Raw genomic sequence first — 13,234 nt, forward strand, 5'->3', positions numbered from 1 at the left:
TATATAGGTAAACTTAGGCACAGACCACTACCAAAGCTGAGAATATAACTCAGAAGTCTATCCCCTGCTGCTCCCCATTGATCCTCGGGTTCTTCACCCCTGTATCATCACCTATCTTACTTCAAGTATTACATGAAGCAACTAACAAAGATACAGGAAAAGTTTTGGGCCTTTACTTTTCATGTGAAGCACTATTGTTTCTATATTTCCCCCTCTCAGTCTCACTGGGCCTAAAAGCAGAAAGCACCAGTGCTCCTCTCTGGATTGTAAGACAGGAGGAATCCTATGCAAAACAGTTAGTACTTCCATCACAAAGCTAAACCTCCAGGGCCTGATTCACGACCCGGCTTCCACCAGGCTTTGGGGATCAGCGAAGGAAGATCTCCCAAGAGAGGGGGTGCAGCAATGCACGTAGCCCACGGTCCCCGCTCTGCTGGAGTTGGCCAATGCAGCACCAAAAGTGGGCAAGGTCAGCTGTGGTGGAAGCAGGACTAGGAGATGTGTTCCAATCCTGATCTGGGAGTAGTGAGAGAATAACATGGATATCTATCTGCTTCTGTTGGGACTGAGAGCACCATCCCTGTTTCACATTAGACCATGATTTCCTGTATGCTGTATAGAATGATAACATTAACAAACTTAGGCATCAATGTGGCTTTTTTGTTTAGGCCCGAGTTTTGTAGCCACAATAAAATGATTTAAAAGCTCAGAAGACAAAGTGACTTGTCAATATGAAAATGATTAAAATGTACCATGTCCCTTCTAGTATTTGCTTCATCAGTATGAACAGAATCTCCCACAGGAATTAAGTCACATTTACTCAACCACAGGAAGCGGGCGACAGAGAAGAGTGACAGTATTAAATTTTAACCACTCTTCAAATAATGGTTTTAGAAATCAATGGTGTAGGTCCTGAACCCTTGGCTCCTCTAACTGCACTTGATTTCATGGCAGATGCTGTTGAGATGAAGTTTTACCTTCTATTTGTCACCCTAGCTATCTGCATTCAACAGAAGCATGTCTTCACTTTTCAAAGGTAACAAACTCCTGGTGCTATCTGTATTTTAGTGGGTGTGGGTATGGAAGGCTGTCTGGCTGAACCATAATATCTCCTACTGGTATAAACAAACATTTTACAAAGATCTAAGGTTATTTATTGTATTTGTAATTGGATGTATAGATCAATATAATATATAGATGACGTAGGCAATGAAATTAATATATGTCTCCTTTGCAACCATAAATCCTATGTTTTTAATCATATTAAAACTATTCTTTTTGGTCTAAGTGCAAATCAATTCTGTTCAGTCAGTGCTCTGGAATGCAGTTAAATGGCACACTTAAGCTTAATGGGAAAAAATAATTTGCTTCATTTGCCTTAAAACAAGGCTTTAAATGAATTACTTCTTGAAGTGGAAATAGAAACCATTTCTGAAAGTGCTAACAATCTGTTTTCTTTCTAAAAGAGTTTTTATGATTGTTTTTTCCTGCCATGATTCATTTTCGAATAACCATTTCATCCTTGTATGACATCTGAGAAGCAGCTTTATTGCTACCTATTGATAAACCTCAGAAATGGCCTGAAACCAAAAAGCTCTAGTAAAAACATGAAAACAGATGCCAGAAACAAAAACAGCCAAAAAGATTATATTTTCTAATATTCAGATGGTTTTAAAACCTGAAACACTGTGCTATGTGGAGATAAAAAGATAATGCAGCTTGTAACTATATTGAGCAAACCCAGTAACAAAAATAATCATGATTAAATAGCACCCACCATCAGAAGATATCAAACCGCTACACAAATATTAATGAATTAAACCTCACAACACTCTTATGTGACTTACTCAGGTTCACACTAAAAGTCTGTGGCAGAACTGGGAATAGAAGCTAGATCCAGGTCTTCTGGCTCCTAGTCTTGTGCCCTAAACACAAGATTGTTTTTATTACTTTGTGTTGTAATCACATTTTCCAATGGTTACCTAAATACAGGTTACAACTGGTTATACACAATGGGATAAATAGGGAAGGAAGTGGACAGGCTCATTAAAATAACCTTTGGGTGAAGTCAATGGAGCTACACCAATTTACACCAGTGGAAGCTTTTTTTAAATGTTTAAACAGAATAGTTAAGATTTGACGTAGTCAGAAGAAATGCAGTATTTCCAACCCCAAGTGTTCAAAAATCATGAGTCAGGTCCCCTAAAAACATTGAAATTGGCTGAAAAGTTGTGAGATTTCAAAACTAATACATTTTATTTGACTACTGGTGTCAGAGCATTTAGGGATCACATTTCCAGGCTTTTCTCTGTAACCACAAAGCCTGTAGCATGATTCCAGAAGGTAGACCTTTAAGAAAAATGCCAAATACTGCAAGACTAGTGATAAGATCATGAAAGTTGTCAACACTGGAATGTGTCCATCTCACTGAACTGTTTTAGGGAGGGGATAAAGGTGGAGACTGTTTTACAGCACCTAAAAGGTGTGTGGAAGGGAACAGACTCCATTGTTCATAACTCTGTTCTCCATTGTCATGAAATATCTTAATTCCTAGTCATGAGGGACAATTTTATGTGTGAAATATACAAGCCATGAGTAGTGGAGGAAAGCAAGACACATATTTGGTGAGATTAAGGACACTCATGGCTGCCAGAAAGAAGCTGTAACAAATCCCTGGCCACCTGTTATTCTTATTTACTATTTGTATTATGGTGCCCAAGAGACCTAGTTGTACACCAGGATTCCTTTATGCTAGGCAATGTACAAACAGAACAAAAAGAGAGCTTGCAATCTATGTAGAAGATAAATGACAACACATGGATACAGACTGACTGATGAGGGAGTACAAGCAGGGCTGGCTTTAGGAACTGTGGGGCCCGATTGGAATACCCGGCGGCAGTCCGGGTCTTCGGCGGCACTTCAGCGGTGGGGCGTCCTTCACTTGCTCCAGACCCCCCGCCACCTAAATGCCGCTGAAGACCCAGAGCGAGTGAAGGACCCCCCAGCTGCCGAAGTGCTGCCGAAGACCCGGACCGCCACCGGGTATGTAAAAAAAAATTAAAAATTAAAAAGGTGCCTAAGGCGCGGGGCCCTCTTAGGCGTGGGGCCCGATTCCGCGGAATCGGGGGAATCGGCCTAAAGCTGGCCCTGAGTACAAGAACATAATGAGACAATAGTGGGCAGCATGACTGACAGTGGTCTCTCAGCACATCAGAGTCTGGCCGTTGCCAAGTTTTTTGTAGTCATCACTGGAAAGATGAGATTTAAAGAGGGATGTGAAGGTGGATAATAAAGTAGCTTTGCTGATGTTTAGAAGGAGCAGCTCCCAAGCATGAAGGACAACATGAGAGAAATACTGAAGGTGTTTGAAAATTTAACAAGTGGGTGATGGCCGATCAGAGGAGAAATGATAGGTAGGCATAGGCATGAAGGGCCTTGAAACTAAAGACAAGTAGTTCATGTTTCAAGAGATAGAGAAGGCAAACTCCATGGAGGGATGCAAAGAGAAGATTGACATAGTCAATGCAATTGATTAGCAGAATGATCTTTGTAGCAGCATTCTGAATAAATATGTGTGGGGCAATACTGCATTTATCAAGACCAGAGAAAAGGATGTTGCCATAATTGAGACATGAGATGATGAAAACATTGGATGAGAGCTTTAGCTGTGTAGATTGATAGGAAAGGCCATATCATAGATATGCTATCCAGAAAGAATCTGCATGATTTATACATAGACTTGATGATCTAGAGAGAGGTCTGAGTCAAAGATGACACCCAGGTTACAGGCCTGAATGACAGGCAGGATGGTGGTGGTGTCCACAATTATTGAGAAAGGAGATAGTGGGGAAAGGTTGCGGGGAAGATTAAGAGCTCTGTTTTGAGTTTGAATTGGCAACTAGACATCCACGAGAAGATGTCAAAGAAACAGTCTGAAATTTTAGTTTGGACAGAAGGAGACAGGTCTGGAGTAGAGAGGGATCTGTGAGTTGTCAGCATGGAAATGGTAGTTGAATTTGTCTTTGCACATAAGATTACCCAGAGCGAAGGTACAGAGAAAGATGAAAAAGGGACCAAGGACAGAGCCCTATGGAATACCCATAGGAAGTTGGAGGGGGGATGAGGAGGATCCCTTGATAGACACACTGAAAAGCAACTAGAGATATAGGAGGAAAGCCAGGAGAGAACAAAGTCATGGAAGCCCAGGGAGGACTGAGTTTCAAGAAGAAAAGCATGTTCAATGATGTAAAAGGTAGCTGACACGTCAAGGAGGATGAGGATGGAGTACTAGTTCTAGATTTGGCTAGGAAGAGGTCATTAGAGACTTTGGCGAGAGTGGTTTCAGTTATGGGAAAGTGACAGAAGCCAGATTGGAGAGGGTCTAGGATAAGAATTCTCAGTTCCTGTCCTCCAAATCTATCAGTAGGATTTTACAATTGTCTCCAGGGTGCACACCATAGTATCTCAAATTTCACAACAGCAGTAAGGACAGAACTCAGATCCTTATGCTCCAAAAGCACAGGCCCCTCCAACATAAGCTATAGGAGAATCTCCATTAACTATTGACTAATTTAATGCCTATAACAGTCAGCTGAGCAGTTCTGATTCCATCCAACAGAAGATAGTGGTATGAATACACAACAGTCACCTCATTGTAATACTTTGCACTATAGTGAGCAATGGAAACTACATGAAGAAGTCACATGCAGGCAGCCCAGTTCAGGCACCCTTTGTAAAATTAACTCCCATGGTAGATAGCAGCACCAGGAGACAAGCTCCTTTTCAAAACAACCCCAGTCACAAGTTATGTAGTGCACTTGCCCTGAGAAGTGGGCAAGTAGCCAGCGCTTCATAACTCTGATTGCTGTTTGATTCTCTCTCGTATGATTGGGTGGGGGGAGGGGAAAAGGCTGGCACATTGTTGGTTCTGCCTGAGAAACAACAGTGATTGTGTGGAGCACAGCTAAAAGCAGAAATGATAAATCACTTGGTTGCTAGCCTCAGTCAGGTCACAGCTAGAAATAAATCATAACAGTGGGTTGTGACAATCATGATCCACAGATTAAAACTACATGTTTTGAGAGCCCTGTCTGTTTTGTTTTAAGGGCAATTTTCTGAAATGGTGTGGTCAGTCATCCTTCAAGAGCTTGCTTCATGCACTGTCACCAACTCCATGGGGTTTCTGGGTCAACCACTTCTACTCCAAGAAAATGGAAATGGGGCTCAGACCTGCACTGGCTCCTCTCCCCGCTCCCCGTACCTACTTATACACCAGACATGTCAAGTCTTTTTCATTGGGTGTGAGACTCATTCATTAGCAAGCTATCTCACTCTCACACAGATTCCTAAGCTTATCCCATTCATTTTGAGTAAATATATAAAGATTTAAAATAGTTTTACTCAGGCACTGTAAGAGACAACAATATATCTAGGGCCACAGGCACAGGGCTTAGAGCTTGGAAAGCCACTTTCCAAACTTGTGTACTGTGGTAATCATAGAAACTACAGGCCCGCGTTCTATACGTGCGCAAGAGGAGAGAAGAAGTTACGTGGATGGGGTGGGGAGGTTGTTTTTGTGTGTGAATACTTGGTTTTTGTGTGTGAATGACCTAACAGACCACCTGACTCTTTGGGGCTGTAAATCTCACTGTTAAGGACAGCCAACTCTTGGCATCACTGATACACACATGTTATTTCAAACTTCTCCTAACTCCCTGATAAGGGTGCATTCAAACCACCACTGTTCTGCACTTACATAGGGGTTGAAAGTTATTTCTTAACTCCCAGTCAGCAGCGTGTGTACATCTCTGGTCTGCTTCCCGTCTCAGTCCCTCCCTACAGTGGTGAACAGGCACTGATTTGGGTGAGGGATACAGTCAGAGGAAGGACACCTAGCCCTGGACTGAACAACTGGGGCACTAATCGGCACAACAGGTAGCTAGCCACTCTGGCTATGGGTTACAAGCAGGATGATGAGTATCAGTATCTGTAAAGAATGAGAGAGAGGAGCAGGTCAGTAGTATATAGGGTTCCAAACCACCCGCAGGCAGGTAGAGTAGGGGAGGGGAGGGGAGGGGAGCAAAGGAAGGGGAAGATGGACAGGATTGGGCACTGGGAAGAAAAGAGAGCTGAGGCATCTTTAATATGTGTAAGGAAGAGCATATTCATATTTTGTGGCAATCCAAGACATGCCATCAGGAGCTCACAGTATGACCTCAACAAGTAAAGAGAGAGGGCCAGTTTCTCTGCTGCACTCAGCATCCTCTGGGGACTGCAGCATAAGAGCTAGTTGCAGCTTCCTAATCCTGGGACCAATTATACACCAGCCCTGATGTCCTTTACAGGCTCAGGCTGCTCTAAAATAGGTCAGGCTGGTTCCAGACACACCCTAGGGCTATGGGAGAGCAGTGTAAGAACTGTCTACTTCAGCTTTTTATCAGCTGGGGGCTGCTCTGTTTTTGGGAGATCCAGGGGCTTTTCAGCTATGTAAAGGGACCCCAAGTAGGGGATAGAATCTGGCCCAGCATTTTCATTGCTTGAACCTCCTTCGGCTCCACTAGCACCCAAGTCAGAGAAGCCAATTGAGACTGAGACGGACTGTTCAGACTTGTACATCAATACAGAATGTTTCCATGCACACACTCAAGCCTTTGCTTTTTCTGAATGTCTTTTTCTTTCCAGTGATCAAGTATTATGGGCTCTCCCACGATCAGACAGACAAGCTGAATTCCTTCAGAATTTAACCACCAACTTTGAGGTAATTTGTTCTCTATAAACTCTAGGCCAAATTCTGCTCTCAGGCATGCCAATGCCATTCCACTGGGAGGAAGATTTAGCTCCCCCTTTCATTCTCTTATGTTATATATTTTTTTAGTTTGTAGAAGCACAATGGATGCTTTATTTCCATCATTTTAATGTCTACTGATTGAGATGAGCAGATTCTGCTGACTGATAACATTTTATCACATTATATCAAGCACCCGATTTCAGAATTATGTAATTGATTTTGTATAGTAGCAGCAACAAAACAAAGATGATGAAGTACTGACATGTGATGGTTGGTAAAATCATTTGTCAGGAAGTCCCAGGAGTATAAGCTAATGCAATTTCTAATTGTATGACTTCTAGGACCCCGACACGCAGGATTGGATATTACAGTACTTGGTGGTGTTTCGCTAAAGACAGAGTTTAGATGATAAGACTCTCTTCATCTAGAACTAATAATCTCATAGAACACCGGCAGGATTTTGTGATTTCCATCTGCTATTACAGGGAAGAGCATTTAATTAAAATAAGGCATCCAAATTTCTTCTAAAGCACTTCCCCCATTATTTTATCATATTTTCGTTTGAAGTCAGCACCTCGTAATGAAAAGCATAACCATTTCCCTATTCAGTGTCGTTACCAGGATCCCTGATGTGTCCCTGATCACAAGAGCCTTTAACAGCCCCTGTGCCCATAGCCTGTCTCTGGCCAATTTGCTCCCCTGATACCTGTCGCCCTCCCGCCCTTCCCCTATCCTATCCCTCCGTCCTGCTTCTTATTTCCATCACCAACTGCTCCTATCCACCTCTCTCACACCAGCTCCGGTCTTCCTCCCCTTCTGCTGCCTCCCACCTTCTAGCGCTGGATCACCCTCTCCCCTCCTCTCTCTCTGGCTATTGTAATCCCCTCTTCCTTCACTCTGCATTCCAGTGTGGCTGGACACCAGCAGAGGGAGGCACTGAAAGCAGAGGAGAGACAATCTCCCTGCATGCAGTTCCAGTTCATGGTGCCACACCTCCCAGAAGCCAGGAAGAGTAAGTAAAGGGTTTCATGCTGTCTGGACTGGCTCACAACTGAGAGTGCCAACCTCAGAGCAGACTGTCCAAAACATGGCAGACACCCCAAACTGGTGGTATGTTCTGTAATTAGATTTCACCTACCTGGTAATAAGTTTGAATTCCTGGATCACTATAACAGTCTTACCATGTTTCAAAGTAGCAGCCGTGTTAGTCTGTATCCGCAAAAAGAACAGGAGTACTTGTGGCACCTTAGAGACTAACAAATTTATTAGAGCATAAGCTTTAGTGGGCTACAGCTCACTTACCATGGAGTCACAGACAGATCCCTTAGGCTCTCCAGTCTATCTTGACACTCAGACAAACTGGCTTAGTGATAAATGGTCACTTACACCAAAAACGACAAAATAATCAGCTTGCTTTCAATCCCAAAAGACCAGTCACTTACCCCAGATCAGTTGGTACCCTAGCTCCTACACCAAAGACAACACCTGAAGCTAATCTTGTAATAAACCGTCTAAAGGTTTAATAGCTAGGAAGAAAATTGAGAGAGTAATTTACAGGTTAAAGCAAGCAAACATACCCACAAATGAGTTACCGCTACAGTTCCTAAAGATGACAGAGATGTAGTTATCTGTCAATTCAAAATGTCTTTCAGGGCAGACCTGGGGTAACTCCTAGGGATTTCTGCCTTAGTTTAGTGTCTCTGGCCCTGTGAAAATTCAAACAACAAAGAGATCACCATTTCGTCTTGTGAGCATCTCTATATGACCTTCCCCCAGAGTTCAAACCAATGGGACGAGGGCTCCTGCACGTAACGTCTTCCTGGGTGGCTGGGGCAATCAACAAAGCTTTTTTTCCTAGATGACCCTTTAAATCTTCATAGTCCTTCTTGATGGGCAGAGGAACTACTCTTCCCATCTGAGCTCACAAGGTGAGCAGGCATTTTACAATTATAAAACAAATTTATATTTTACCTTTTAGCATGGAATGCAGATGTTACAAATGAGATTAATGCATGCAGCAACTTACAAGCATTTCATAGAGTCTAAACACTAAATACATTCTTCTAGGACTAATACCTATTTTGAACAAAATTAACATACAGGTGAGCTGGTTTGGTTTCCAGCTATGAGTTTGTCAGTTCTTAGCTAATGCCTATGACCTTGGCCAAAGCTGGCATTTGATTTCCAGCATCACAAAGGGAAGGTCTTGCTCAGCTCCTGCAGTACTGGGTTGAAGCATGCTCAGTGAAGGTAGAGCATTCAGTGAATTTTCCTGCCAAATTCTAACTAGTCTCTACAGATCATGTGTGAACTGAGAATGTTCAGAGGGTTATAACTTGGCCACATTTGGGTGGATTTTCATGGGGATGCCAAAAGGCACATCCTTGACACAAAGGCCAACCCCATTCCAAATTTCAAGTCCCTGCTCCAAAGCATGAGGGCACTAAAGCTTCTTAATTAAACAGCTGTAAGAACTTTTTTAACATGGGCAAAACAATGAATTCTTATTCTCAGAAACAGCTGAGCTATTTTAGCTGAAACTTAAAAAATAAAAATTAGCCTGAGGCTGTCATGTGGCAAGGAAAATGTCACCTCAATTTAGCAGACCAGTTTGGCAAAATTAAAAGCAAATGCATTTGAAAACAGGGTCTTATAATGGGAAATATCAGACAACCTTAAATATAGGCAGTACTGCCTTTAGTAATTAATGGTATATAGAAGATAGACTGACCACTCCTAATATAAGAACAAAAAATGTCTATTGAAACTGAAAGCTTTCAGAATATGTAACGTTTAAGGATAACTGACAAAGGAAATAGTTTTTCACACAATACATAGTTAGCCTGTGGAATTTATTGCCAGAAGATATCACTGGGGTCAAGAGGTTGGCAGGATTCAGCAAAGCATTGTACACTGACAGAGTTATACTAATAAATATCTGAAAATTAACAAGAGTTTTGGAAGGGATATAAACTGTCATGCTTGTGGGCATAAGCTAACCCCCCTCTGAGGGAAAGTTAGCCCATCACTGCCTCCTATAGAGTTTCTTGTGTCTACCTCTGATGTCCTTAGTACTGGCCACTTTTGGTGACAGGATACTGGACAATGGTCTGAGCCATTCTGACAATTCCTATGTTACCTGTATTACTTCATTCACCTGCTAGACTCTCTGCTAACTTAGTTATGCCAACTTAGACTTCATTGTACTTCCTTATACTCAGACTTAGTAGGCCACATTTAGAGATATATGTACTGGAAGGGGTAAATGTTGCATGTTCTTAAAGTAGTTATTGAACAAATAAGTAAGTTGCTGCAATATATATTTTAGGGGGGCTGGAAAGAAAGTGTAAGTTACACCAGTTTATACTCCCTCCAGATTTAGATTCACCTTTGAATATGGCCTTCATAATGGGTATTCAAGACCTAGCAGCTTAATTGATTGCATTCAGATTGTATGATACGTCTCCTTAAAACTAATGTAAACTGCCTATACTATACATTGAGAGCTAGATTCACAAAGGTACTTAGGCATTGCAGGCCAGAGGTGCCGATTTTCTAATGTGCCGGGGGGGAGGGGGGTGCTTGACCCCCCACTCCTCCCCAGACCCCACCCCCATTCCACCCCTTCCCCCAAGGCCCTGCCCTCATGCACCCTGACTCTTCCCAGCCCTCGCTCCTCCCCCTTCTCCCCAAGTGCCTCCTGCACACCATGGTACAGCTGATCACGGCAGGTGGGAGCCACTGTGAGGAAGGGGAGGAGCCAATTGGTGGGGCCGCTGGCAGGCCGGAGGCACTGGGGGTAAAGAGAGAGATGCTGACCTGCGGGGCTGCCAGTGGATTCTGAGCACGCTCTATTTTTTCCCTGTGGGTGCTCCAACCCCAGGAGCCTATGTTGCAGGCCTTACCCCTAGTCTGCCCCTGAGATAGGCACCCCAGGCTAGATTTATATAGGGGACGTAGGCATTGCAACTCTCAATGTTTTGTGCCTTGACCTGGGTCCACACCCCTGTGTGGTGTAGTTAAACTGATCTAAGTCCCTATGTAGACAGTGCTATGTCAGACGGAAGAATTCTTCTGTCGACCCTAGCTACCATGGGCAGAGATAGTGTCTACACTGAAGTGCTACAGCAGCACAGCTGAGCCACTGTCACATTTTAAGTGTAGACAAACCCTAAGAAAGAAGAGTGAGAAGCAGCCTAAGCCAGCCAGAAGGGAGGAAAAGTGAAAGGTTTCAGAACATGTAACATTTAAGGATAACCGATAAAGGAAATAGTTTTTCACACAATACACAGTTAGCCTGTGGAATTCATTGCCGGAAGATAGCAGAGGAAAAGTGTGGGGCTTAGAGCCCAGGTTTTCAAATGTATTTAGGTACCTACCTCCCATTGATCTGGCCTTAGATGCCTCCCACTGCCTGGAACTCTGCACCAGGGCAGCACTTTCTCACAGAAAAATAGAACGACCCCCTTATTATTATTTTTTTTAAAAGTGTGTGTGCCCAGAATGCCCAATAGTTAGGACACTTCTGTGGGATGTAAGAAAGCTTTGAGTTCCCACTCAGCCTGATTTAGAGCAGGGACTATAACCCAGGTCTCCTGAATCCTAGGTGAGTGCTCGCATCACCATACTATGAGGTATTCTGGGGTAGGTCTTGTGCGCTCTCTCTCTCTGTTGCCCGCTGAAGCTGTTCCAATTTATATGAATAATTAACTATTCACTGAGTCAGCAGGAGACTAACTTTATAGGTCAAAAGTCAGGGCACTTAGCTGGGAGGTGGGAGACTCCGGTTCAAGTCCCTGTTACAATAAATATTTAATTATTTTATACAAAGTGGAACAGCTCCAGCAGGAGAGGTTGAGAAAAACCCAGCTCAGTATACCTAGTAGCCCGATGATTAGGGCACTCACCTGAGATGTAAGCAGAACTGGGTTCAAGTCCCTACTCCAAATTAGGCAGAGTGGGGATTTAAATGTGGTGAGTGCCCTAACTACTAGGTATTCTGAACATGTAGTGTGTGTGTGTGTGTGTGTGTGTGTGTGTGTACGTGCATGCAGGCCTAAGCCTGAAGGTGTGCTGTGCACATGACCATGGGATCAGGACCTGCTGGCAAGATAGGCAAGGAAACACACAGTTTGAGAATCCCGCTTGGGGACTGCTAGGGCTTTGGCTTGCGCTAGGTCTCCAAGTAGCTCATTAGCTATGAGGTGGCATCAGGACAAAGGCAGTTTTGTGCATGCCCACCAGCAGCAATTTAGGTGCCTATTGGGTTAGACAGAAGCTAAGCACTAGTTTTGAGAATGTCACCAGCCTCTAATGGTGGACATAAGCACCTAAAGAGGCAACTAGGTACCCAAGTACCTTTGGGAATCTGGCCCTTAATTTTGTTTAAAATTTAGAATATATTCTCCAGAGGCTTTCTCTACGTTGGTTGTTCCAAAGGCTCTAGCTACATTGCACTGCAGTGCAGACTATGGGGTATGAATTGCAGAGCACACCAAAATGTTGGGTGCTAACTGCCCCATGTGGATGCTGCTGGTGTGAACTAAAAAGTACCTAGTTTGCATTAACGTCATAGGTGCCGACTCCATGGGTGCTCTGGGGCTGGAGTCTTTTCCCCCCAGTGCCTCCTTTCCATCCGTGGGCCCCGCTGATCAGCACTTCCCCCTCTCTCCCCTGGGTCAAGCACCCCCCAGCACATTGGAAAGTTGGCGCCTGTAATTAACATAGTCCTATATGGTGCACCAAAATGAATACAATATTCAGAGTATAGTTGCACCAGATCCAAGGAGAGCATGACATGTTGATTTTGAATATGCAGCAAAAAAATTGCATTGGCCTTTTTTCGCATTATAAATTCATGTCTAATTTGCTGTCCACTACCACTCCTAAGTCTTTTCAACATTATTGCTTCCCAGTTTTCAATCTCCCACTGAATAGCTGAGTTTCAGATTATTTTATTTCATTAACTTTCATTTTACTAACTTTCATTTTACTAAAATTAATTTCATTTTATTTTCTGCCCAATTTTAATCTCTCTAGACCCCTTTATATTGCTGCTTCATCTGAATTTATTTTGAAATCCCTTCTGGCATTTGGTTCATCTATAATCAAAGTAATCACTGAATACAATAACTGCAATGACTAGTCTGAGCTGCATTAATTTCCCAAATACCCTCAGGAAAAATAACCCTCCACTGATTTGAGGATTTGTATTGTAATAATCAGCTAAACAGATATATTAAACTAGTAATATTATCTCATGAAACGTGATGTTCCTGCCTTTGTTCTTGATTTATGAATTTATATTCAGCTGTTATTATAAATTTTTCTTACCCACACACTTTTCATTTTTAGCAATAGCATGATGGAACAGCACAACACGTGAAACATAAAACTGCTTCCCACACATGACCTAGTAGATTGAAGACATGTATTGTGTTTTGATCA

General features: G+C 42.9%; 1 protein-coding gene across 1 annotated transcript in view; it reads left to right on the plus strand.

Annotated features, from left to right (window-relative positions):
• Positions 1–904: 904 nt before the first annotated feature.
• The window catches only part of LOC112111204 (carboxypeptidase B2), a 31,578-nt gene continuing 19,248 nt past the window's right edge, over positions 905–13,234 (plus strand). The window contains exons 1-2 of the mRNA XM_026649191.1: positions 905–1,036; positions 6,682–6,757. Of these exons, the coding sequence (XP_026504976.1) occupies positions 948–1,036; positions 6,682–6,757 (165 nt within the window). The 5' untranslated portion in view covers positions 905–947. The remainder of the gene's footprint in view (positions 1,037–6,681; positions 6,758–13,234) is intronic.

This window comes from Terrapene carolina, unplaced genomic scaffold (genome assembly GCF_002925995.2).
Source record: "Terrapene carolina triunguis isolate 2854851 unplaced genomic scaffold, T_m_triunguis-2.0 Scaffold17, whole genome shotgun sequence".
NCBI lineage: Eukaryota > Metazoa > Chordata > Testudines > Emydidae > Terrapene > Terrapene triunguis.